The sequence below is a fragment of the Coregonus lavaretus genome (genome assembly GCF_964263955.1).
Source record: "Coregonus lavaretus genome assembly, chromosome: 19".
NCBI lineage: Eukaryota > Metazoa > Chordata > Actinopteri > Salmoniformes > Salmonidae > Coregonus > Coregonus lavaretus.
The window spans coordinates 22,991,722-23,016,849 of NC_140006.1; the positions used below are offsets into that span (position 1 = coordinate 22,991,722).

At 46.4% G+C, this 25,128-nt stretch overlaps 1 protein-coding gene across 1 annotated transcript in view; it reads right to left on the minus strand.

Moving 5' to 3' along the window:
• Positions 1-25,128, minus strand: part of LOC311147247 (histone-lysine N-methyltransferase 2C-like) — a 133,561-nt gene that overhangs the window by 21,821 nt on the left and 86,612 nt on the right. Inside the window, exons 28-44 of the mRNA XM_084183917.1 lie at positions 24,887-24,934; positions 23,971-24,105; positions 23,817-23,849; positions 23,555-23,692; positions 21,129-21,279; positions 20,634-20,887; positions 20,413-20,486; positions 18,211-18,444; positions 15,959-17,959; positions 15,446-15,732; positions 12,209-13,854; positions 11,830-12,008; positions 11,656-11,719; positions 11,234-11,466; positions 9,201-10,922; positions 8,462-8,665; positions 780-944 (exon numbers count right to left, since the gene is read on the minus strand). Of these exons, the coding sequence (XP_084040043.1) occupies positions 780-944; positions 8,462-8,665; positions 9,201-10,922; positions 11,234-11,466; positions 11,656-11,719; positions 11,830-12,008; positions 12,209-13,854; positions 15,446-15,732; positions 15,959-17,959; positions 18,211-18,444; positions 20,413-20,486; positions 20,634-20,887; positions 21,129-21,279; positions 23,555-23,692; positions 23,817-23,849; positions 23,971-24,105; positions 24,887-24,934 (7,568 nt within the window). The remainder of the gene's footprint in view (positions 1-779; positions 945-8,461; positions 8,666-9,200; positions 10,923-11,233; positions 11,467-11,655; positions 11,720-11,829; positions 12,009-12,208; positions 13,855-15,445; positions 15,733-15,958; positions 17,960-18,210; positions 18,445-20,412; positions 20,487-20,633; positions 20,888-21,128; positions 21,280-23,554; positions 23,693-23,816; positions 23,850-23,970; positions 24,106-24,886; positions 24,935-25,128) is intronic.

Consider the following 25,128-nt stretch of genomic DNA (forward strand, 5'->3'; position numbering starts at 1 on the left):
ACAAGAGGAGTGGCATTTTAAAATAATTGTAAAAAAATAACTGTGGTTGGTATTCTGTAATACCGCAGCTGTTTTCAAACCGCACTGATACTCTGTAATCGGAAGGTTAGCGATGTTAACAAGTATATGTCAAATCCCATAGAGAACGCTAATTAGAGCATTGAACATTTTGTACAGTTTCTACAAGTAACTCAAAAATGCTACTCACAGTTCACTGCACGCACAAAACAAACATTAGCCAGCAAGGCTCTTGATCCAGGAGCGGATTCTCTACTGTTTCCAAGCGAATGCTTGATTTTGGAAGAAGCTAGCTAACTACTTAACTAGATAGCTAACTAGTTACTAAATTAGCAAACCAAATGCACAACTGCAGAGCATTTAGCACATTTTAGACAATTAACTTAAGTTATCAGATATCTATACTGTAATTAGATCACCTGGCGCATGCTGCACAAGTGTGAGTGACTCAAGGCTCCGGTCTCTCGTTGTCTGCTTGTAAACAAACAACACATGACACGTGACTGGGGACTACCGTAAGCGTCATAATAATGTGACAGGAGTTGTGAAGAACGCAATGTTCTTTATCGCCTAACAGATTGCAAAAGTTGACTGCAGGTATATACTTAAAAAGTACCTACAAATATTAAAATATATTTAAAAACTTTAAAGAAATAGTGTAAACGGTATTGACGGTTTTGAAAAACCGTCCAGTGGCTTTTTCCAAATACCCTGGTATACGGTATACCGCCCACGCCTAGTGGTTGGATCAGAGTCCTCACCTTGTAGGCTAGCTGGGAGTAGTAGTCTGAGACTCCGTCCAAAGCGGCGCTACCAAAGGTCCCAGACAGATGGTTCTCCCCGTTGAGCTGGCCGCTGCCATAGGGGGCGAAGTGGGCAAAGTTCACCCCTATCAGGGGCTCTATGAGGGGCAGAAGGGACAGCTGCTGTAGGAGGAGAGAGAGGGAGGAAGGGAGAGAAGGGGAGAAAAAGAGAAGTGGAGTAGGAGGAAGAGACATGGGGTGTAACTATTTATTTACTTAATCCTTACTTTACAAGGTTCGTGTTCAGTAGGGCACACTGTAGCTAAACGTTTTGAAACAGAAAACGAAAGTTTTTTTTTTTATTGAATCACATCCAGATAGTCCCTCCCTGTTTTAGTTATGTTTTTTTCTGTTTGGCACCTAATGAACACGACACATTTTTCTTTACAGTAACAACCTGGGGAAGAGTTTCAGCGAGGGGAAAGGAGAGGGGTTGAAGGAGCTAATGATGATTATAGTCGCGACTATAGTTGGGATTGGTTGAAGCTCAATGTTAAATTCAAATCTCCCTACCAAATATGACATTAATGTCGATGAAACTTTGCAAATCAACTTGATTGGAGGTACACAACACGCTCCCCGCCTCTCGTCATTAATCCGTTCAGAGAAACACATTGGATTTTTAACATGGTCGTTAGCATTAGGAAAAAATAAATTGTCTTGCCCGACCTAACTCAAGATCTAGGCGTCGGATAAGAACGAGACTACAGGGACCATAAAATGACCATTAGACTTGCCATCTTTCTGACTGAATATGTTTGCATGTGCAACAGTTATGATTACATTTATAATTTATCGCGCTCACGCGCCAATAAAGAACCAACGATGTCCTACCTTTTTGTAGCATTTCTGACAATGCTAACATATTTTTCAGAATTTTTAGTTGCAACTGTTTGGACTAATGATTACACCCCAGTCTGGCCAGTTATATGAGAGCTACTGTTGGCTCACGTCCTAATGCCAGTTAGCTAGCTAGCTTGCCGACGATACCCAAACAGTGGTGTGAACATTCGTGCACCACAACTCAATGTTGAAAATATGCCACATTCTTCCACAAAATAAGCTAACTTTAGCAAACTGCCACGCTAGGTCTTAGCTTGATGCAAATTCAGTACATTCTCTTCCCTGTCATCGTCAACTTTACTCTTGACATTTAATCCCAAAGATCTCTGGCCAAGTTACTTGATTGTACTTGACAGCTCCGAGCTGGCTACTTGACAGCTAGCCCATGTGTACTTTGCAGCGGTAGGCAACCTCCACCCAAACCCTGACAACCAATGTATAGCAATGCATAACACCGCAACCCTTAAGGCTAGAAACAAGCCGTAAAAGACTATATGAAATTCAGAGGCTGAGCTAAGACCTTCAAAAGTCAATCAGTTACTAAACAGATTTGCTTTGAGTTAAAAAACTTTGTAAAATATGACTTCCCATTCAAAGCAATGTAAGACTGTCGCAATCTATGTAGTTCAAAACTGATTTTAGAGTGCAGCAGACCAGGGTTTAAACTAGCAACACTTGCAGTTATCCAAGCACACCACCTGTGCCATTAAGGTCCAGATCTTTTGTCAGAGGCCGCATTACAGGTTACAATAGCACTACCAATTACATTAATTTTTGGTTGCAAAAAAAATAATCATGCTTTGAATGTGGAAATGTTGTATAATGCACCTTTAACATAAAATCACCTTCAGGTGTAAGTCGGCATTGGTCTGAAGCGTTTAAAGTGAGAAGTAGGCATTGGTCTGAAGCCAAAAAAGAAAGGAAATTCACGAGCACCACAATGCCTACTTCACCAAGATTTTTCAGCACACAGCTTTGACCTACTACATTAGCTAAGTTTGGTATATTGTACCGTACTTCAAACAATGCGTAGGCAGGTTGCTTGGGATTCAAACCTTCTCAAACAGCCTAAGTCATACTCTTAGAGGAGGTGCTTCCACCATTATGTGATTTGTACTGCATACAAGGTAAAGTATTTAATTCTTCACACTAAGACATTATCCCATTCCACTACACTTTCAAGCACTTTCTTTTATTATTTGAAAGCAAGCTTTGCTTTTATACCTACAAGACCACCAGGCTTGATTGAGTGAGCTGTTTTGTTCTGTATTTCCTTAAACCTTTATTTGAGCAATTGAATATAAAAATTCCCTTTGAGCATTAATTACACTTTGGATGGTGTATAAATACACCCAGTCACTACAAAGATACAGGTGTCCTTCCTAACTCTGTTGCTGGAGAGGAAGGAACCGCTCAGGGATTTCACCATGAGGCCAATGGTGACTTTAAAAAACATAGAATTTAATGTCGGTGTTAGGAGAAAACTGAGGATGGATCAACATTATAGTTACACCACAATACTAACCTAAATGACAGAGTGAAAAGGAAGCCTGTACAGATTAAAACATATTCCAAAACATGCATCCTGTTTGCAATAAGGCACTAAACTAAATCTGCCAAAAATGTGACAAATAAATTAACTTTATGTCCTGAATACAAAGCGTTATGTTTGGGGCAAATCCAACGCAACACCTCACAGAGTACCACTCTTCATACTTTCAAGCATCATGTTATGGGTATGCTTGTCATCGGCAAGGACTAGGGAGTTTTTTAGGATTAAAATACATTAATTAAAGCTAAACTCAGGCAGAATCCTAGAGGAAAACCTGGTTCAGTCTGCTTTCCAACATACACTGGGTGACAACTTAACCTTTGAGCAGGACAATAACCTAAAACACAAAGCCAAATATACCAAGACAACTTTGAATGTTCCTGAGTGGCCTAGTTACAGTTTCGACTTAAATCGGCTTGAAAATCTATGGCAAGACTTGAAAATCGCATTCTAGCAATGATCAACAACCAACGGGGCAGAGCTTGAAGAATTTTAATAAGAATAATGTGCAAATATTGTACAATCCAGGTGTGCAAAGCTCTTACAAAAAATTTATTGAATCCATTTTAATTTTAGGCTGTAACAACAAAATGTGGAAGTCGAGGAGTATGAAGGCACTGTATGTTCTCCGGTGGTGTAAAACTGCCTGCAAAATTCCATAATTACCTCAGATATATGAACACAAATAGCACCACGCCAATTAACATGCCTGGGGTATTATTAACATTTTTTACTCTGCTGTGGTGGCTATGTGTTTAGTGGAAGTCTGTGGGTCATTTGTCCTTGTTTATGGTTTACAGCGATTACCGGGTATTTCTAATTGAAGCGTGTTTTGAAAGCCTAGATTTCCCATTAAATTCATTTTCTACAATTATTCTTCCCACATGGGAATAAAACTGCGACAGCAATTACTTATCAAAATGTCAGTAATTTAACTTTGACAAAGCAGCGAGTAAATTGTAACTCTAAAGAGCTGGTTGACTGTTTTATAATAACCTTTGGTGAGAAAAACAATATTATTTATGTCTCATTTATCAATGAGATGCACACAGTATGATGTAGCAGCACCCAGTATGCAACGACATAATTTGTTTAAATGAACATCATTTTTTACATATCATACATGGCTCTATGCCAAACTCTAGATAGCAGTATGCAATCAAACTGTGTAGTTTCTATTGAATTTAAACTAGAGCCATTTATGAAGTGATTATGTGATCAGATTTAATCAATGAACAGCACCATGGAGGGTGGGGGGAGTTATAATATGCATTGCATTCTTCTAGATAATAACCACTAGTAATGCCTGGGTGTATAACTGTCATACACCTAGCAGCATAATTTGCTAGTCCATAATCACGGCAGTTACACTATATATATTCTTAAAACTGCATTGTTGGTTAAGGGCTTGTAAGTAAGCAGTTCACAGTAAGGTCTACACCTGTTGTATTCGGCGCATGTGACAAATAACATTTTATTTTATATATAGACAAAAGTATGTGGACACCCCTTCAAATGAACAGAATTGGCACCGTCCTAGGATGCCACCTTTCCAACAAGTCAGTTTGTCCAATATTCGCCCTGCAAGAGCTTCCCCGGTCAACTGTAAGTACTGTTATTGTGAAATGGAAACGTCCAGGAGCAACAACAGCTCAGCAGTGAAGTGGTAGGCCACACAAGCTCACAGAACAGGACTTCCAAGTGCTAAACGCGTAGCGCGTAGAAATCATCTGTCCTTGGTTGCAACACTCACTACAGAGTTCCAAACTGCCTCTGGAAGCAACGTCAGCACAATAACTGTTCGTCGGGAGCTTCATGAAATTGGTTTTTATGGCCGAGCAGCCGCACACAAGCCTAAGATCACTATGCGCAACGCCAAGCGTCGGCTGGAGTGGGGTAAAGCTCGCCGCCATTGGACTTTGGAGAAGTGGAAACGCGTTCTCTGGAGTGATGAATCACGCTTCACCATCTGGCAGTCCGACGGATGAATCTGGGTTTGGCGGATGCCAGGAGAACGCTACCTGCCCCAATGCATAGTGCCAGCTGTAAAGTTCGGTGGAGGAGGAATAATGGTCTGGGGCTGTTTTTCATGGTTCGGGCCAGGTCCCGTCCAGTGAAGGGAAATCTTAACGCTACAACATACAATTACATTCTAGATGATTCTGTGCTTCCAACTTAGTGGTAACAGTTTGGGGAAGGCCCTTTCCTGTTTCAGCATGACAATGCCCCATTACACAAAGCGAGGTCCATACAGAAATGGTTTGTCGAGATCGGTGTGGAAGAACTTGACTGGCCTGCACAGAGCCCTGACCTCAACCCCATCGAACACCTTTGGGATGAATTGGAACGCCGACTGCGAGCCAGGCGTAATCGCGCAACATCAGTGCCCGACCTCACTAATGCTCGTGGCTGAATGGAAGCAAGTCCCCGCAGCAATGTTCCAACATCTAGTGGAAAGCCTTCCCAGAAGAGTGGAGGCTGTTATAGCAGCAAAGGGGGGACCAACTCCATATTAATGGCCATGATTTTGGAATGAGATGTTCAACGACCATGTGTCCACATACTTTTGGTCATGTAGTGTATGTTGCTATGATACATGTAATGCTTTCAGCACACACACACACACCAGCATACACACACACACACCGTCCTATCCTATCTGTAATTAGCTAGCTATGTGGTCAACGCATCAGAACTGCAAAAGATGGAGTTGCAGAAGGAAACATCTCTGAAGGGAGAATTCACCTCCCCTGAATGCGAGATAAATGTGAGTACATGTAGCCTTTCTGCATGCTGAATGTGGCCTACTGGTGTAAGGAGTCGTCTAATCTTACCAAGATGGCGTAGCAGTGCGGTCAAGTATTCTGTAGTGTCCTTGTGTAAATAGCCTGTTTTTTGTTGTTGTTTTTTTGTCTCTTTTGTATACATTTCTCAATCTCACTTTCCATCCTTTCACTAAATATACTTTCCTGCAACCCACCTCACCCAATGTGGAACGGATTCTATTATTTCTTTATACCTTTTTATCTAGAACCTCCGGCTGAAACTAGCCAGCTAACTAGCTACTTGCTATTAGACACCGTTAGCGGTCTTCACCATTGTCCGTGGCCTGCACTACCTACCAGCCAGCTCTAGCCTGGACAAGTATCGGGCAGTCTGCACAGCGCGCTATCGACCCAGAGCATATCAGATTTTCTGCCGTAATCACTGGACCTTAACACAGGATCATCGCAACTAGCAAGCTGCAACCGAATGGCTGTTGTTGTTGTCTAATCACCACTGTCCCAAAGCAAGCACCAGTTAGCCTTGAGCTAGCCTCGAGCCAGGCCCATCTCCCGGCTATCTACCTCTCTGTCAACCGGACGGGACCTCCTAGTGTCGACACGGAGCCCCACCGATCCATCACGACTGGTCTGCCGACGTAATCGTCTGATGTGGTTTCAACAGGCTTCCCGTTGCGACGACCACGAAGATCCATCTGCTAGCCCCGGCCCGCTAGCACACGCAATCAACAGCCGTGCCACCTGCTCGCCTGTGCCGTAGCAGCCACTGAACTGCTCCCGGACTCACCTATTGCTGTTCACTGGACCTTATGATCACTCAGCTACACAGCTGATACCTGCTGGACTGTTCCTTTATACGGTACCCCATCCTGTTTATCTGTTTAGCCTCAGGCCAAACTTTCGTCGCCATTACCAGCTGTTGTCTTCGCTCTCTCGAATAACACCTGTGATTGCTTTATGCCTCTCTCCCATGTCAATATGCCTAGCCTATTGCTGTTCCGGTTAGTTCTTATTATACAATTTCACTGTAGAGCCCCTAGTCCCGCTCAACCAGCCTCAGAGAGCTCCTTTGTCCCACCCCCCATACACGCAGAGACCGGCTCCAGTGATGCTATTTCTTTCATCGTTTCCCAACACTTAGGTTTTCCTCCACTGTATTCATATCCTTGTCTGTACATAATGCCCTGAATCTATTCTATAACGCCTGGAAATCTGCCCCTTTTATTCACTGTACCCAACGCACTAGAAGACCAGTTCTTAAAGCCTTTAGCCATATCCATATTCTATTCCTCATCTGTTCCTCTGGAGTTGCAATCTACTGTAGAGATAGCCTGCAGAGCTCTATCATACTATCCAGGTCTGTGCCCAAACAGTTTGAGCTTCTACTTCTAAAAATCTGAAATAAGTCTCTCACTGTTGCCGCTTGCTACAGACCCCCCTCAGCCTCCTGCTGTGCCCTGGACACCATATGTGAATTGATTGCCCCCCATCTATCCTCAGAGTTCGTACTGCTTGGTGACCTAAACAGAGATATGCTTAACACCCCGGCCGTCCTACAATCTAAACTAGATGCCCTCAATCTCACACAAATTATCAAGGAACCTACCAGGTACAACCCTAAATCCGTAAACATGGGCACCCTCATAGATATCATCCTGACTAATTTACCCTCTAAAAACACCTCCGCTGTCTTCAACCAGGATCTCAGCGATCACGGCCTCATTGCCTGCGTCCGTAATGGGTCCGCGGTCAAACGACCACCCCTCATCACTGTCAAACGCTCCCTAAAACAAGGTATATCTCACTGGTCATCCCCAAAGCCAACACCTCCTTTGGCCGCCATTCCTTCCAGTTCTCTGCTACCAATAACTGGAACGAACTGCAAAAATCTCTGAAGCTGGAGACACTTATCTCCCTCTAACTTTAAGCATCAGTTGTCAGAGCAGTTTACCGATCACTGCACCTGTACACAGCCCATCTGTAATTAGCCCACCCAACTACCTCATCCCCATATTGTTATTTATTTTGCACCTCAGTATCTCTATTTGCACATCATCTTCTGCACATCTATCACTCCAGTGTTAATACTACATTGTAATTCTTTTGCACTATGGCCTATTTATTGCCTTACCTCCATAACTTACTACATTTGCACACACTGTATATAGATTTTCTATTGTGTTTTTGACTGTACGTTTTGTTTATTCCATATGTAACTCTGTGTTGTTGTTGTTTTTAATCGCACTGCTTTGCTTTATCTTGGCCAGGTCGTAGTTGTAAATGAGAACTTGTTCTCAACTGGCTTACCTGGTTAAATAAAGGTGAAATAAAAATAAATAAATAATCTCTGAAGTGTGTTTAGAGAATCAACAGCACTCCTTTTATTATTTTATCATTGGCTTATTTTCTGTAGTGGACTACATAGTCCCTAGTGTTATGTGATGTTTAGGTCTATCCCCTACCTGTTTTAGCTGGGTCATTAGTGCATCTGTGCTAGAATGCACCAGTTGCTTCTCCTCCCCCTCTTTCTTCCTCTTCTTGTAGCGAGAGGCAGGCCTCTCCCCTCCCTTGGGGGTCCTCTTGTTTCTGCCTTTCTTCTTCTCCTGTCCTGCTAGCAGCGGTCCTGGAAACTCTGGCAGGCCAGACAGCTGTCCGTCTGAATACGCCTGGGAGAAGGTAGATGAAGATTACTTTATTCTCAATTTTAACAGAGAAACTGGTAAGAGAGCAGTGTCTCTCTTATGGCCAATCACAAAAATACAGCATTATCTATAAAAATAAATAAACATGACATCAAGGATGATAACCGTTAAAAAATAATTTTACAAATGTTAACTCTTAAGCCTTTTGGGTATGTCCGAGTGTTTTCAAAAAACATTTCATGAATCATGACTCAGCCTAAAATACTGCCTCCTACTATGACTCACAGCAGTTTGTCACAAGCAGCAGGAGACACGACCCATCTGACTGAGTCACTGAGTAGGACTCAGAGCTTGGCTTAGCTGTGACTCACACTGGCAGATCATCTACCTACATAGCAAGCTAGCGGTCACTGACTCAATGGAGGCTGGTCGAGGGAGAAATCAGAGGACAGGCTCACTGTAATGAATGGAACTGTTCCACTCAATCCATCCCAGCTGTTGCAATGAGCCTCCACCAGCCTCCACTGCCGTGCCTCATCTGCCAGACAGTGAGACTCACCCCATTGCTGTCCATGGAGCTCTGCCTCAGCAGCAGGGCCTTGCAGTCTGCAGCCGCCTCCTCCTCTTCAGACCTCAGGCTCTCGTCTGACCGTTGGGGGGGAAGCCCTGGTCCATTAAGAGGTGTCTGCTTGTTCTTCAACAGGTGTTTGAGGAGCTCGTTATTACCCCCAGACTCCCCCTTGGCTCCCCCGCCGTGCGAGGGGCTCTGTGGTGCAGGTCTACCCTCCTCCTTCACCATGCCCATCCCTGAGCACATGTCGGATGAGGCGCACTCGGTGCTCTCAGTCTGCTCCAGCTTGATGTTGCTGAGGATGCGCTCCTGCTCCAGAGCCTGGGCCCTGGCTAGGGCGATGTCTGATGGGAGGCTGCTCATCCCTCCAGGCTGCCCAACACCACCCAGCCCCAAGCCTCCTCCAGAGAGCTGCCTCTCCAGCTCAGAGTGGCTGTGGGTAGAGGTGGAGGAGCCCAGTAAGGGGGACCTGGAGAGGTCCTGGTCCCCGAAGAGGTGGGCGTTGTTCCTGGTGGGTGTGGAGGATGTGTCCGACCGGCAGGGCGTCAGAGGGGCTGTGAGGTCAGAGTGCGGCGTGGACGGGGTTTTGATCGAATCTGCGTCGTCGTTGTCTGTCTTCTTCTTTCTGTTCCTCTTCTTCTTCCCCTTCTCGTCCGGGATGATGTTGGAGTAGAGCTGGATCAGAGACTGACCCGAGCCGGGGAAGTTGGAAGGCAGCGGTGTGGTGGAGGAGTCTCCGCCAAACGGAGGGCCTTCCCCGGGCATCTGAGGCATCATGCCTGGCCCACTGAACCTCCTGGGTCTGGGTTGACCCTGGGAGAAGTTACCTCCCTGTAGACCCATGGTGTCAGGCCCAAAACCACCAGGCCCCATGTCCTGAGGAAGCATCCCGTTACCCATCATGGCCCTCCGGTCACCGCCTTGCATGTAGGCCCCGGGAGGAGAGCCCATCCCTGGCTGCATGGGCTGCTGCTGGGGGAACAGCCTCTGTGGCTGCATGAAGTCCTGGGGCAGCTCGGCATTGAAGAACAGCATCTGAGAGATGGGCACCATGTTCCCCCCATCGGGCCCCAGCAAGCCTTCCTGTTCCATCTCCATGCGTTGTTTCAGGACCCGTTGGTGCTCTACCTCCTGCATCAGCTGGACCCTCTGCCTCTCCTGCTGCTCTCTCAGCCTCTCCCTTCGCTCTCTCTCCTGGAAGCCCTCGCTGAACGGGTTGTTGTCGTCAAACTTCAGACCAGAACCCTGTGGGGGTTTGACCCCACCAGGTTGAGCCTGAGGCTGTGGTTGGTTTTCCATGGGCATCTGCTGGGGCATTTGGGTAGGCATCTGCTGGGGCATCTGGGGGGGCTGCTGAGCTGGGTTTCCCATGGGAACCTGAGGGGGCATGAGAGGGGGTATATTGGGGCCGCCCATGGGTATGGGAGCTCCAGGATGCCATCCTGGTTGGTTGGTTATCGGCATGCGTTGTGGAGGGGCGTTTGGCTGGCCTGGATGGAGTGGCACCTGATGCATCATTGGGTTCATAGGTGGCTGTTGGTTCATCGGAGGCCCGCTTGGTACCTGGCCACCAGGGCCAGGGACACCCTGCATTGGTGGCATTCCTGGCACAGCCGCTGGCATCACAGTGGAAGGCACTCCACTACCACCATGCTGCTTCACTTGATACTCCTCGATGAGCTCAGCGTGCTCTTTCTGCTGCTTCCGGATCTGAAAAGACAAGAACCAAACACAATTCATGAGCACATAGGCAAACTCATGAAAATGCATGTCTCAAATGCCAAGACAGACAATAACAATTAAACATTTTCATTGACATCATTTAATGCATATTCATGATCATTATAAGGAGCATTGAAATGTTGTCTGAATAACTGAAGAAATAATCGACATTTTTGTCAGGGTCTCAAAACATAGCTCCCCAAGCAAAGGCAGTTTGAGCGTTGAACTGAGAGCATAGTGCAGGGGTGAGAGGAAGTGCTGATGTGAAAGAAAGAAAGAGTGCCCTCAGCAGTATTTACCTGGTCCAGCTGTTTCTGGACTACACTCTGCTGCTCTGTCACATGTTTCAGCTGCTCTGCGTCCTCCTCAGCGAACTCCCTCCCAGCCTTCTTGGCCGTGCGCTGCTTGGCACACAGGGCCTTCTTGGACTTCCTGTGGGCTCCGATCTTTTCCTCCAGAAACTTCTGCTGCATCTGGAGCAGCTGCTGGGTCTCCTGAAGCCACTCCTCGTACTGAGCCTTCTGAGCATTGTCTGAGTGGGAGATAAGAGACAGGAGTTTTCATAGGACTTATATATCAAACAGCATTTCTTAAAAACACCCTTTGGGCTAAGTCTGAAAGCCCAAAAAATATCTTAGGGGTAGACAGAATGTTATTTTATACCATTATTATTGAATTGAATCAAAATATCAATTTACTGACTATTTGAAATTGAACTTACTAACAAAACCTGAACCAAAATTGGGAGGGTTGGGCCTTGCCACCACAGGTGTCAGCTTGCCATCCTGGTTTTGAAAGGGACAAACAATAAATTGTTATAATTCGTATTTCCTAGTATGGTTGTGTATGAAAGATGACTTGAGAGAACTGATTTGGTGAAAAGCGTTTCAGTTACCTGTCCAACAGCCTGTGGAGGAGCAGAGGTGCTTTCAGGACATGCTGCTGCAGCGACAGGTGGAAACCTGTTCATGACCATCGGTGTCATTCCCATGTTGTTTTGAACCATGACTTTGTTGATGCCTTTCAGAGCGACCATCTTTGCTTTCATAATAGGGTCAGTGATTGCGTCAAAATCTGCAGACAAAAAAAAGATGTGGTCAGCAACTTGCCCATTACAAAAGACAAAAGTCCTCAATTATTATTTTATAGACAAAAATTCCTCTATGCATATCACTTATATTTATACTATTTATTAATCATACAAAATGTGAAGGTAAATAACTTGTTTGAACTGGAATAAAAGCATTTAGCCTGAATGAAAAACATCCAGTTACCGATGTTGGGGAAGAAGGAGTCACTGGAGGAGCGTTGTCGGATCATGGCCTGCATCTGCCTCTGCTGCTGCTGCTCCTGCCTCTCCTGGTCCAGCAGGTCCTGCAGGAGGAGGGGCTGCTCCTCCAGCAGCAGCGGTCTGTGCCCCCCTGGCCCCGCCTGGCCCAACGTCTGGGCCAACAGGGCCTGCTGAGCCGGGGTCAACCCACTCTGGTCCATCTCAAAGGTTGACATCGATGTTTCTCCTTCTTCTTCTCCCCTTTTAGTGGGATCCATGGTTTGGGATCCCATAGTAAGTCCAGAGTTGTTCTGAGCATCTTGGTTTGGCTGTGCCATAGAGTTACCACTGCCTTGATTGTCAGAGGAGGAGTCCTCTGGCTGCTGCTTGATTAGTAAGCTAGAGAGGACTGGGGTGGAGTCAGAGAGCACTCCTGATTGGTTGTTAGTGTTTCCGTCTGCTTGCTGGTCCGTCCTCTCATTGGACGTCTGGGACAGGTTGTCTTCGTCCACCATTTTGATCTTCTGCTCAGAGGGCAGGGAGGAGGCGGTGCTTTGTCTACAGCTCACTTCCTGTTTGACCTCAACTGACGAGGAATACTTCTCGGCCGTTCCCTCTGACTTCCCCATTCCAGATGTTAAATTGGAGAAGGAAGATGCAGCACCACCATAGCTAGAGCTGAAGTTCCTCTTCTCAGTCAAAGCCTTCTGGAAGTCTGAGGCATCACTGTGGTCTTCCATGGGGTCACTAAGCTCCAGCTCCTCGTTGAACATGTCCTTCTTGATGTCGTTCAGGTCAGGGTCCGTGTATGCGATGATGTCGAACTTCCCCGACGTCAGGAAGTCGTCCAGGTGCAAATCGTTGGTCTCCAGGTCCAGGTCTTTGCCGTCTTCTTCTTCCGGATCCAGGTTTAGGTTGTCCAGATCGGCATCGACCAGGTCCTTCACCTCCACATCTTCCAGGTCTTTGACAGCCGATTCGACGGTGTCCAGTTTCTCCTCCACTCCATCGTTGTTGTTAGCCATGGAGACTCCCTGACCATCAGTATGTCCATCTGATGTCCCTGGCATCATCATGGAAGGAGCTGACATACTCTGGGTCTCATTTGAAGCTGGCTGGCTCATGGATCTCATCAGCTGTGCTTGCCTGGGCATGGTGCCCCCTTGCATCTGGGCCTGCTGCTGCTGGTGGAGGTTCTCCATGCTGGAGGACAGCTGGCTCTGGCCAACCTGCTGGTTCCCCATGGAATCCATCATCATCCTGGGGCCATCTTGGTTCATACCTGGAGGGAACCTGAACTCAGGCCCTCCCATGAAACCAGGAGGCCTTTGGGGCTGGAGGTTGGGATCAATTTTGGGACATTGATCCATGGCGTTGGGCCCGAAGGGGAGGCGAAGCCTGCTGTCAGGGGCTCTGTGTCTCAGCTCGATGAAAGGCTGACCCATGATGTTGTGCTGCTGCATTGGCAAGCCGCGAGGAGGGAAATGCTGTGGCAGCCCCATAGGGTTGGGGTTGCCCCCCATGGACTTGGCCATGTCCACAGACATAGAGCGTCTCATCCCAAGGTGGATGTCCTGCATGGGGTGGGGGCCTCTGAGGAAGAACTCCTGTCCTCCATGAGGTCCCGGCCCACCAGGTGGAAATGCAAACCTGAGAGATAGAAAAAAAACATATCTCAATACATATTCCAGTGCTGAGTTTCCTCAGACATTCTCCACATTTCTATTAATTTTTTCTTTATTTCACTTTTATTTAACCAGGTAAGCCAGTTGAGAACAAGTTCTCATTTACAACTGCGACCTGGCCAAGATAAAGCAAATCAGTGCGATAAAAACAACAACAACACAGAGCTACATATGGAATAAACAAAACGTACAGTCAATAACACAATAGAAAATCTATATACAGTGTGTGCAAATGTAGTAAGTTATGGAGGTAAGGCAATAAACAGGCCATAATGCAAAATAATTACAATTTAGTAGTAACACTGGAGTGCAGAAGATGATGTGGAAATAGAGATACTGGGGTGCAAATGAGCAAAATAAATAACAATGTAAATAACAATATTTGGATGAGGTAGTTGGGGGGACTAATTACAGATGGGCTGTGTACAGGTGCAGTGATCGGTAAGGTGCTCTGACAACTGATGCTTAAAGTTAGTGAGGGAGATAAGTGTCTCCAGCTTCAGACATTTTTGCAGTTCGTTCCAGTCATTTGCAGCAGAGAACTGGAAGGAATGGCGGCCAAAGGAGGTGTTGGCTTTGGGGATGACCAGTGAGATATACCTGCTGGAACGCATACTACTGGTGGGTGTTGCTATGGTGACCAATGAGCTAAGATAAGGCAGGGATTTGCCTAGAAGTGATTTATAGATGACCTGGAGCCAGTGGGTTTGGCGACGAAAATGTATTGAGGGCCAGCCAACGAGAGCGTACAGGTCACAGTGGTGGGTAGTATATGGGGCTTTGGTGACAAAACGGATGGCACTGTGATATGCTACATCCAATTTGCTGAGTAGAGTGTTGGAAGCTATTTTGTAAATGACATCGCCGAAGTCCTCTGTAGCTCAGTGGTCCTCTGTAGCTCAATTGGTAGAGCATGGCGCTTGTAACGCCAGGGTAGTGGGTTCGATCCCCGGGACCACCCATACGTAAAAAATGTATGCACACATGACTAAGTCACTTTGGATAAAAGCGTCTACTAAATGGCATATTATTAAGTCAAGGATCGGTAGGATAGTCAGTTTTACGAGGGAATGTTTAGCAGCATGAGTGAAGGAGGCATTGTTGCGAAATAGGAAGCCGATTCTAGATTTAACTTTGGATTGGAGAGGCTTAATGTGAGTCTGGAAGGAGAGTTTACAGTCTAACCAGACACCTAGGTATTTGTAGTTGTCCACATATTCTAAGTCAGACCCACCGAGAGTGACTCATTCAGTTTTTTCTTAGATTACGAAATTCATGAGTCATATAAAAGAGTGTCTTATTTATTGTCCCCCACGATGAAATCAGGGAGGGGACTGTGGATCGCTCTCCGTCCGTACATTGTTTGTATGGTTGTTAGTCACACGCAATATCTCAATTACACAGATTGGCCCAAGGCGGGAGCTATAGTAATTCACTTAAGTGTTAATCACACGTGTTATCACAATTGGTCAAGGGGGGGGGGGGGTCGCTGCATCATTCGTGGGGGACGACATGTTTACTGTTGCCTTGTTTAGTCTGTAAGGAAAGTTACAAACCTTGGCCCCTGATGTCTGATATTAGGATCCCCAGGATGTTGTCCTCTGGGAAACTGGCCCTCGTTAGGGAAAGGGGCTCGCTGGTCCCCTGGGAAGGGTCCAGGGAACCTCATGGGTCCTGGCCCAGGGTAGGGTGGAGGGGGCCGACTGAATATCTCGCCCTGCTGTCCGTGGCCCTCATGGGGCCAGGGTTGAGGGGTGCCAGGGGCCATGTTCCCAGCATTCTCCTGGCGGATGGCACTCCTCTGCTGCTGCTGCTTCAGGATCAGCTCTCGGATGCGTTGACGCTAAATAAAACAACACGAGTAGTCAGACCTCCAACTAGATGATTCATGCCTGAATATTTGATTGAAAAATGAAAAGTGGTATAAGCTATTAATCACCATGGCTTCAAGCTTGCCAAGGGATAAAACATTTTATTTAAGTGCATACTGAAGCAGTTGAAATTAATCTCTGAAAGATAATGCTTTAAATAAAGAGAAGAGCAGTTAAAAAAAGTATCAGTCCTCCTACCTGTCTGAGTCTATCCTCACTGTCGGCCAGGGAGACACTCTGAACCTCAGAGGAGGTTCCAGGCATCTGGGAAGGTCTTTGCAACTGTCCTCCAAGGTCCTGGCCTTGCTGCTCCTTCATCGCCAGTCTTTCTGCTGGCTGTGGACAGGGGGTGACGGGTGCCTGCTCATAAGGATCATGGACAGGCGTCTGGTTGGGCCGTCTGGACGGCGACGGAGAGAATCCATCATCGGCCATCCCACCGTGATGCTTTGGTGTCTGTGACCCAGGGTGCGGGAAGGGAGCGTCTTGGGGCCTAACGCTTTGAGGGGAGAAAGGGTCCTGCTGGTTTCCCATGGGACCAGGCCTCTGCCCCTGCAGCCTGCCCAGCCCGTCAGGCCCAATCCCTGGCCGGGGGGTTCCTGGAGCCTGGGCGTACGGGTTACTTAGCATGGGCCTGAGGGTCTGGTTGAACATGTCACCACTCATAGGCCTGGGGGTTCCAGGTTGGCTAGCGTAGGGATCCATGGGGGCCAGCCTCTGGCTGCCTGGGGACTTGGAGAACCTATCTCCCATGGGGGGCCGAGGGGTACCAGGTTGCTGGGCGTAGGGGTCCATGGAGTGCCCGGGGGACAACCTCTGACCAGCTGCTTGGGGGTGTGGGTGAGGGTGGTGGAACTGGTTCATGCCAGGGCCAGGGCGAGGAGTGTTGGGCTGCTGGGAGTAAGGGTCCGAGGACTGGCCGTAGTTGTCGTGTGGGCGAGGAGTGCCTGGAGGTCGAGCGTAGCTGGACTCAAAGAACGGTCTGTTTCCAGGAAGTTGGCCACTGGGGTCATTCATGGGTCGAGTGGTACCTGACACCTGAACATAGGGGTCTGAGGAGGGTCTTGGGTTTCCAGTGGGCTGGGCGAAGGGGTCATACGTGAAATGGTCAGGCCTTGGGGTAGAGGGAGCATGGACGTAAGGGTTTCGGTTGGGTAACTGTGCCATTGGGCCGGGCTGGGGGAAGGCGTGGCCCTGGGAATGGTGCTGGGCCATCCTGGGTGGACTAGTGAAGCTGTCGTGGGGTCGTGGAGTAGGAGAGGCCTGAGAGTAGGGGTCTCCCTGCTGAGAGAATCTGTCTGACAGGTGTCCCATCGGTCTGTTGAAGGGGTCCTGGGCCTGGGGCGGAGGCATGGGGGTCTTGAATAGAGACTGAGGGACTGAGCCCTGCTCGTTGCTTCCCGGGATGGGAGCTAGTAGAGGTCTGGAGTAAGGGTCTGACAGGATCATCCTGTTCTGAGCCATCCGTTGGTAGGCCTCTTGGCGGATCATAGGTCTGGAGTAAGGGTCTCCCCTTATTGGAGAGCCCATCGGGGGCCTCCCCTGGGGACCCTGGTTGACTCTGGGTGGGCCCATAGGCTTTAGGAAGGGGTCCATGTCCGCAGAAACAGGCCTGGGGGTGTCAGGGGGCTTGGCATAGGGATCCATCTCCCTACTCATGGACGTGGGCGAACCAAAAGCCTCATGAGCGGGAGATGTGAGCCTCCCTCTGTCCTGCTGATCCATCAGAGAGGTGGGAGACTTGCCAGACTCCATGGACATTCTGCGACTTGCGCCGGGACCTAGGGTCGGAGGCCTGGGGGTGCCCACCATCTTGGCGTAGGGGTCCCAGGGAGAGGAGGGTCTGGAGCCGGAGGAGCCTGGGGAGAACACCTGGGGGGACTGGGGCTGAGAGGACCCCCCTGAGGGAGGGGGAGGAGGGGGCCGCAGGAACACGTCTTCGGGGGGCCCTGAGGTGGGCGTCCCTGGGAGTTGAGGTCGGAGGAAGCCCTCTTTACCTCCGGTGCTGTGCTGCATGGGGGACATGCTGCCGTTGCTGCCGTGCTGGGAGGAAGGGCTCTGGTTGCCGCTGTTGTTACCGTCTCCCTCCGACTGGCTGCCTGACTGCTGTTGCTGCTGCTGCAGCTGCTCGTTCTTCACCTGCTCCAGCTTCTGGGTGGCTTCGATCTTGGCTTGCTGCCTGCTTTTCTGTCTCATTTGCTGTCGTAATAACAGGATGAAAAGGCAAACATGTTTAGTTTTTTTTTTTTAAATAGTGTCTTAACAAGCAATGCATGTTTGCTTAGCAGCCTAAATTACAAAAAGACCAAAAAGTAGTCTATTTGACTAATGTATATTTTTTCGGGGGGCCTTCCTAAACTGCATCTCACCTGGTTGCATCTCACACACACTAGCACACTAAACTGCCTGCACACACTACTACTACCTCACTTCTCTGAATACAATCTTACCTGTCTAAACTTCCACTCTTGCTCATGCTCTGACTCTTTGGGTTTCAAAGGGTCCTTAAAGAGCAAGTCTGTGTCTAGAGGTATGTTGGGGTCAAACACCTCGTCGGGGAGTTGCAGTGAGGCGGGGGGCTGCTGGGACAGCGGAAGCTGCTGCGACTGCTGCCTCTTCAGACTCTCGTTGGACATCTGGACCTTGTTGATGCGCAGAGCAGCCCGGTTGTCCCTTGCCTTTTGCTGCAGAGCAAAATCAGTCGCAGACACGTGCAGACAAGTACACACACAGAGACACAGAATGAATAATTTCAGTTGGTGCCATGGAAGCCTTTGGAGACGATAAAAACATGGCCTCTGCCAGATAAAATTACTTCTCATTAACGTAATTACAGGTTCTGTAGTGACTAACACTGAGAACTGTGGTTCTTCTGTTAAAGCTGCAATATGTAACTTTCTGGGCGATCCAACCAAGTTGACATAGAAATGTGAGTCTATCATTTTAATGGTAGGTTTATTTGAACAGTGAGAGACAGAATTACAACAAAAAAATCTCAGCTTGTTACCTGTATAAAAGACACCTGTCCACAGAAGCAATCAATCAATCAGATTCCAAACTCTCCACCATGGCCAAGACCAAAGAGCTCTCCAAGGATGTCAGGGACAAGATTGTAGACCTACACAAGGCTGGAATGGGCTACAAGACCATCGCCAAGCAGCTTGGTGAGAAGGTGACAACAGTTGGTGCGATTATTCGCAAATGGAAGAAACACAAAATAACTGTCAATCTCCCTCGGCCTGGGGCTCCATGCAAGATCTCACCTCGTGGAGTTGCAATGATCATGAGAACGGTGAGGAATCAGCCCAGAACTACACGGGAGGATCTTGTCAATGATCTCAAGGCAGCTGGGACCATAGTCACCAAGAAAACAATTGGTAACACACTACGCCGTGAAGGACTGAAATCCTGCAGCGCCCGCAAGGTCCCCCTGCTCAAGAAAGCACATATACATGCCCGTCTGAAGTTTGCCAATGAACATCTGAATGATTCAGAGGAGAACTGGGTGAAAGTGTTGTGGTCAGATGAGACCAAAATGGAGCTCTTTGGCATCAACTCAACTCGCTGTGTTTGGAGGAGGAGGAATGCTGCCTATGACCCCAAGAACACCATCCCCACCTTCAAACACTGAAAATGGGTCGTGGATGGGTATTCCAGCATGACAATGACCCAAAACACACGGCCAAGGCAACAAAGGAGTGGCTCAAGAAGAAGCACATTAAGGTCCTGGAGTGGCCTAGCCAGTCTCCAGACCTTAATCACATAGAAAATCTGTGGAGGGAGCTGAATGTTCGAGTTGCCTAACTTCAGCCTCGAAACCTTAATGACTTGGAGAAGATCTGCAAAGAGGAGTGGGACAAAATCCCTCCTGAGATGTGTGCAAACCTGGTGGCCAACTACAAGAAACGTCTGAAACTCTGATTGCCAACAAGGGTTTTGCCACCAAGTACTAAGTCATGTTTTGCAGAGGGATCAAATACTTATTTCCCTCATTAAAATGCAAATCAATTTATAAAATGTTTGACATGCGTTTTTCTGGATTTTTTTGTTGTTATTCTGTCTCTCACTGTTCAAATAAACCTACCATTAAAATGATAGACTGATCATTTCTTTGGTCAGTGGGCAAACGTACAAAATCAGCAGGGGATCAAATACTTTTTTCCCTCACTGTATAGATCTGCCATTCACATCGAAAGCAAGTCTAAGAAGCAGCAGTGCACTATTTCTATGCTTCCCGTGCTTAAGTTTTGTTTTTGTGTCTTTTACTTTTGCTTTCGTAAACCAGCTCCAAACAGCTGAAAATACAATATTTTTGGTTAAGGAAAATATATTTCACAGCGGTTTAGATGGTACAATGATTCTACACTATACTTTCTTGTTTTGTCACAAACTGAAATTAAGCAACCTATTAGAATTTTAGCAACCAGGAAATGGGAGAGCGATTTCTGCATATTGCACCTTTAAATTGGTTACTCTGTGAATGGCTGGATTTGAAATAGCACTGGCAACAAAAATGTATCAGTACTAGTAGTCTGACTCATAAAAGAAAATGGGAGACAGAGATATTACAATATCTTCACAGGATTCTCACATTTCCAATGTATGTCTACTGGGGACAATAAGTAATTTAAGCAGAATTAAATGCATCTTACCACATATGGGGCCCTGTCTTGAGAACTTGCTTTCCTCCATAGCTTTGCAATCTGTTTGACCCTTGTAGACCAATCTGTAGAGTGGCGAGAGAAGATACTTTATTTTATATCAGCACAACATACTACAGCTCAAAAACGACATTTGATAACATCTTCCATTGTAAATGAAGTCATGATAACTGCTGGATATGCACAGATGTGTGACTGGGACACACACACACCTGGGAACTCATCCTTGAGGCTGGGGAAGTTGACGTTGGTGTAAAGGACGGGGGCCACAGTGGCTAGCTCCCCCAGCATCTCCTCCTTCTCCCACTTCAGTGTGCTCCTCTGGGCGTTGGACATGGCCTCCGCCTCGCCCCCCTCAGCCCCGGGCCCAGGAGGAGGGGTGGGGCCTGGGCCACTGTGGACAAGACCAGGAGCCCCCTGCCACGGACCCACTGCCTCTCTGGCCATCTGATTAAACTTCCTGTCCCTGTAGGAAGGACACACAAACAGGGATTTGAATGATGTACAAAAAAAACATGTAGTCATCATTATAATTGTTTTGTAGACCACAGTAGACCACTAGCTCCCTCCGGTAACTACAGTCACTAGCAAAGTTTGCAATTTGCTTTGGTTGAACCGTGTAGTTCGTATGGAGATGATTTAACATTCAATACAGTTTGTCAGATCTTATGCGCTTTCCACAGCAAGGTAAGAGTTGCAGTTAGTACCTTGGATTGTCAGCGAAAGGCATGCGGTGGAGGGGAGAGAAATTGTCTGGGATACAGGGTCCTGCTCCGGGATTGGATGGATTCAGAGGGAATCGTTGGTTAGGTCCCATCAGCCCGTTCATCATTGGCATCCGTGGAAAAATGGCATTCCCTGTATGGAAAAACAGGATTATATCAAAGGGACTGCATTACTGTAGGAAAACCATGTTCATGTGATGAGCAACCTCGTCTGAAACATGAAGACTTGTGTTAGCTCCCTGAACTAATGCCTAGGCTTTAGCTCAGTGGGCTAACAGTCTTGTGGTACACATAAGACCCAGTGGTATCCTGAACAAAAAATATAAAATCGCAACATGCAACAATTTCAAAGATTTTACTGAGTTACAGTTCATATAAGGAAATCAGCCAATTTAAATAAATAAATTAGGCCCTAATCTATGGATTTCACATGACTGGGCAGGGGTGCAGCCATGGGTGGGCCTTGGAGGGCATAGGCCCACCCACTGGGGAGCCTAGCCAATCAGAATGAGTATTTCCCCACAAAAGGGCTTTATTAAAGACATAAATACTCCTCAGTACCCCCCACCCCCTCTCAGACTGGTGAAGAAGCCGGATGTGGAGTGTAAACAAATTTGTGCACAAAATTTGAGAGAAAATAAGCTTTTTGTGCATATGGAATATTTCAGGGATTATCTATTTCAGTTCATGAAACATGGGACCAACACTTCCATGTTGCGTTTATATTTTTGTTCAGTGTAGGTTTCATCTAGGGCTGTGCTGGTCATGACATTTTGTCAGCAGCTGATAGTCAAGCAAATAATTGACCTTTAATTAACATAAATACGTTTAGCATCTCCTGGCTTCTACGCATAACCTACAAGCTAATGATGCAGACCTTTGGAACAACTACATTTTAAAAAGTATAATAAATCAATTTAATATAGCCTACACCATCACAATAAATCCATTATTTATTTTAGACAGGTCTAAAGAAACATGATATAAAGAAAATGTAGTCTATTTCAGAAGAACAGAATAGCATACTCTGAGTTGTACTTACTGTATGTTAGGCCCTGATCTGGCTATGCCATATGGCTGTGGGCTACACTAGTTCATTTAGCAGACAAGATTTGCTTAGAATTCCGCTGCATTATTTTATAGTATGAAGAATACAATTGAACATAGCTGAATAAAATAGAAAGGATGTTTTCCCCAGATGATTTCCAAGGGAGTGCACACTAGAATGGGCTGTATACCGTATATACTAGTACACCAGGGTATTTGGAAATAGCCATGGGATGCTTTTTCAATACCGTTTAAACTATTTCATTGATTTTTTTTATTCATACATTTGAATATTTGTAGCTACTTTTTAAGTAAATACCTGCAGTCAACTTTTGTAATATGTTAGGAGATCAAGTAGATTGCGTTCTTCATTTCACCTGACCTCAACTTCCTGTGCTGCAGGATGACACACACTTAGTCTAAAGTGTTTTTTTCTGGTTTACCCAAGTTCTCTCACACTTTTTAAAATAGAAAAACAACAAAATTGAATATTCTGTGTTCACAACTATGCTTAAACCACATCAGGGGATGTGAAATGTAAGAAATTTAGATTTTTTTTAGTGTAGTTTGCCTTTAATTCAGTGAGCATGCCCTGCACTGTTGTTTGGTTAGCGGGGTTTCTGTAGTGCAGTAAGCGCACGTGATGTGATTAGGCCGCCAATGTGTGGAGGACATTTATTTATTTGTATTTTTGAAGTTCTGTGGAAGTACTTTTTTAGTGTCGCTGACGAGACGCTGATCATGTGACGAGTTCGCAAATCAAATACCCACTGCCACTAGACAGTGAAAAACAAGTTAACCTTTATTTATTGGAATTTAAATTAGTTTGTAGTAGTTAAGTGTTGAGTTAGATTACATACTGTAGCTACCTCAATCGTATTTTTTGTTTTCAGTCGGTGACTTCACAGCAATGGCTAGCTAGCCAACATTTTGGTAGCTAGCAGGCTCAGCTAAATACAAATCTCCCTAGATACAGCCACGTCTCAGTCACGTCATGAGATTTGTACATGAAAGAGGAATCTCATAATACGAATTGGAGTTTCCCAGCTTCCCATTTAGAGTTTCTGGCGCAGCACAGAAATGCCCTTATCCAGATGGTGTGACTAACTAAGTCGCTTTGGATAAGAGCGTCTGCTAAATGACTAAAATGTAAATGTCAGTTAGCAAGTTTTGTAGGCTACTAGTGACCATCAGCGGCATCAGAGCACAGTTTTGGAGAAGCCGTGACTAAATGGTCACGTGGCATTTGACTGCGATCATGACTTGTGAATGCTGGTGTGGCTGTAATAAGGTCACCCTAACAGCCCTAGAAGAGCGAAAGACTGCCAGTATCTGCTACAGGACCCTGATGAGTGTCGTACCTGCGTGAGGGTGTGTCAGGCTGGTTCCTGGTGCCCCAGGTGGGCCTTGGGGTTGAGGCATCTGTGGTGGATGGCTGGTGCTGGTGCTGGGGCTCAGGACGGCAGTAAAGAGATCCTCCACGTCCTTACCCTCCAGCTCTACAGAGCGCAACACCATAGAGACAGCCGTTAACACTAATACAGAGAGTACAGTTAAAACTGATAGACAGACAATACTAATGTTCAGTTATGTATAACCCTGGTTCTCTGTGTAATAACCAACCTGGTATTTTGTATAGTTTGCTGAGAATCGATTCTGATGACAGAAGAAAAAGAAAGGAAACAGATTATTCATCTGATCAGAGTTATACCAAGAAGTGAATTGAATATGAAGGGGCTGAAATACAGACGTGTTGACCACCAGGTCTTGTACTGACCGTCAGCCATCTCCAGCTCTGGGCTGAGGATCCCGTCCAGATGTTCATCTGGGAGCGTACGGGGAGTCCGGCGGCCGGACTGAGAATGGGGGCGTGCTGGGGAGCGGTCTGTCAGGGGCCCAATGTCCAGACCAGCTAAGAAAGCACACACAGATGTACACACACACGAGCAAAGATACACATCAACAACTATGCATGGTACATTCACTTCAAAGCTAGATGCAATCAGAACTTGATCTGGCTAATAAGCTTTGCGACTCATTTGAATAACGGGGGGATATCAGCACTGTGTGCAAATTAAATGAAGATAATAAGCAACGGTGCAAGCTTAGCAGAATTACTTATGATGACTATCTTTCGAGATTAATCTTTAAATCTCATCACATCTACTATACTCTCAAAGAAACAAATTACAACCATCTATCAACGTCAGGACGACTGCTGCAAACTGTGAGCCACCAAGGCTTTTTTTGAGGTGAAGAAATAATAAGTGCATTTTAAGTTACATAAAAGTAGTGATTACTGAGAAAGAACCAAGGATGCATATTGGCCTCAGTGGAGTTGCTAAGCTATTCTTCACCAATCACCGAGCAGGGACGAGAGAGACGAGACATTCACTGTCATCACAAAATGGAAGGCCACTCACCAAGGCCTCTCATTCTCTCTAAATAATCTGCCTCTAAATTGCTCATTTTTTGTCCTTGACCGTTTGTTACGGTGAGAATCTGAATCACTCTAGCGTTTCTATTTCGGTTAGACTTGAATTTGTACTTCACAAACTGAACCGTAACCAAACAAAGGATTGGAACAGAGAGGCCATTGTTGACCTGGTGAAATGTAGCGAGAGAGGGTCAGAGAGCACACACAGTAATTGAAAGAGAATGTACTATTTCTATTAAGCCCATGGAGCCCTTACCAAAAGGAGGAGGTGAGGAGTCGACCTGGAAAGGGCAAAAATCAAGACCTACAGGAACGGAACCGAAACCAAGACACAAGATGAGTGAATAAAACAGAATAGTGGAGACCGAGCAGGCAAACCAAACTGGAAAGAAACGCATAAAACACACTTGAAACAATGCCAAATAAAGATCAAACAAAACTAAAAAATGAATAAAATAATTTGGGAAAGTATGTGACAAATAAAACGCAATAAATGTG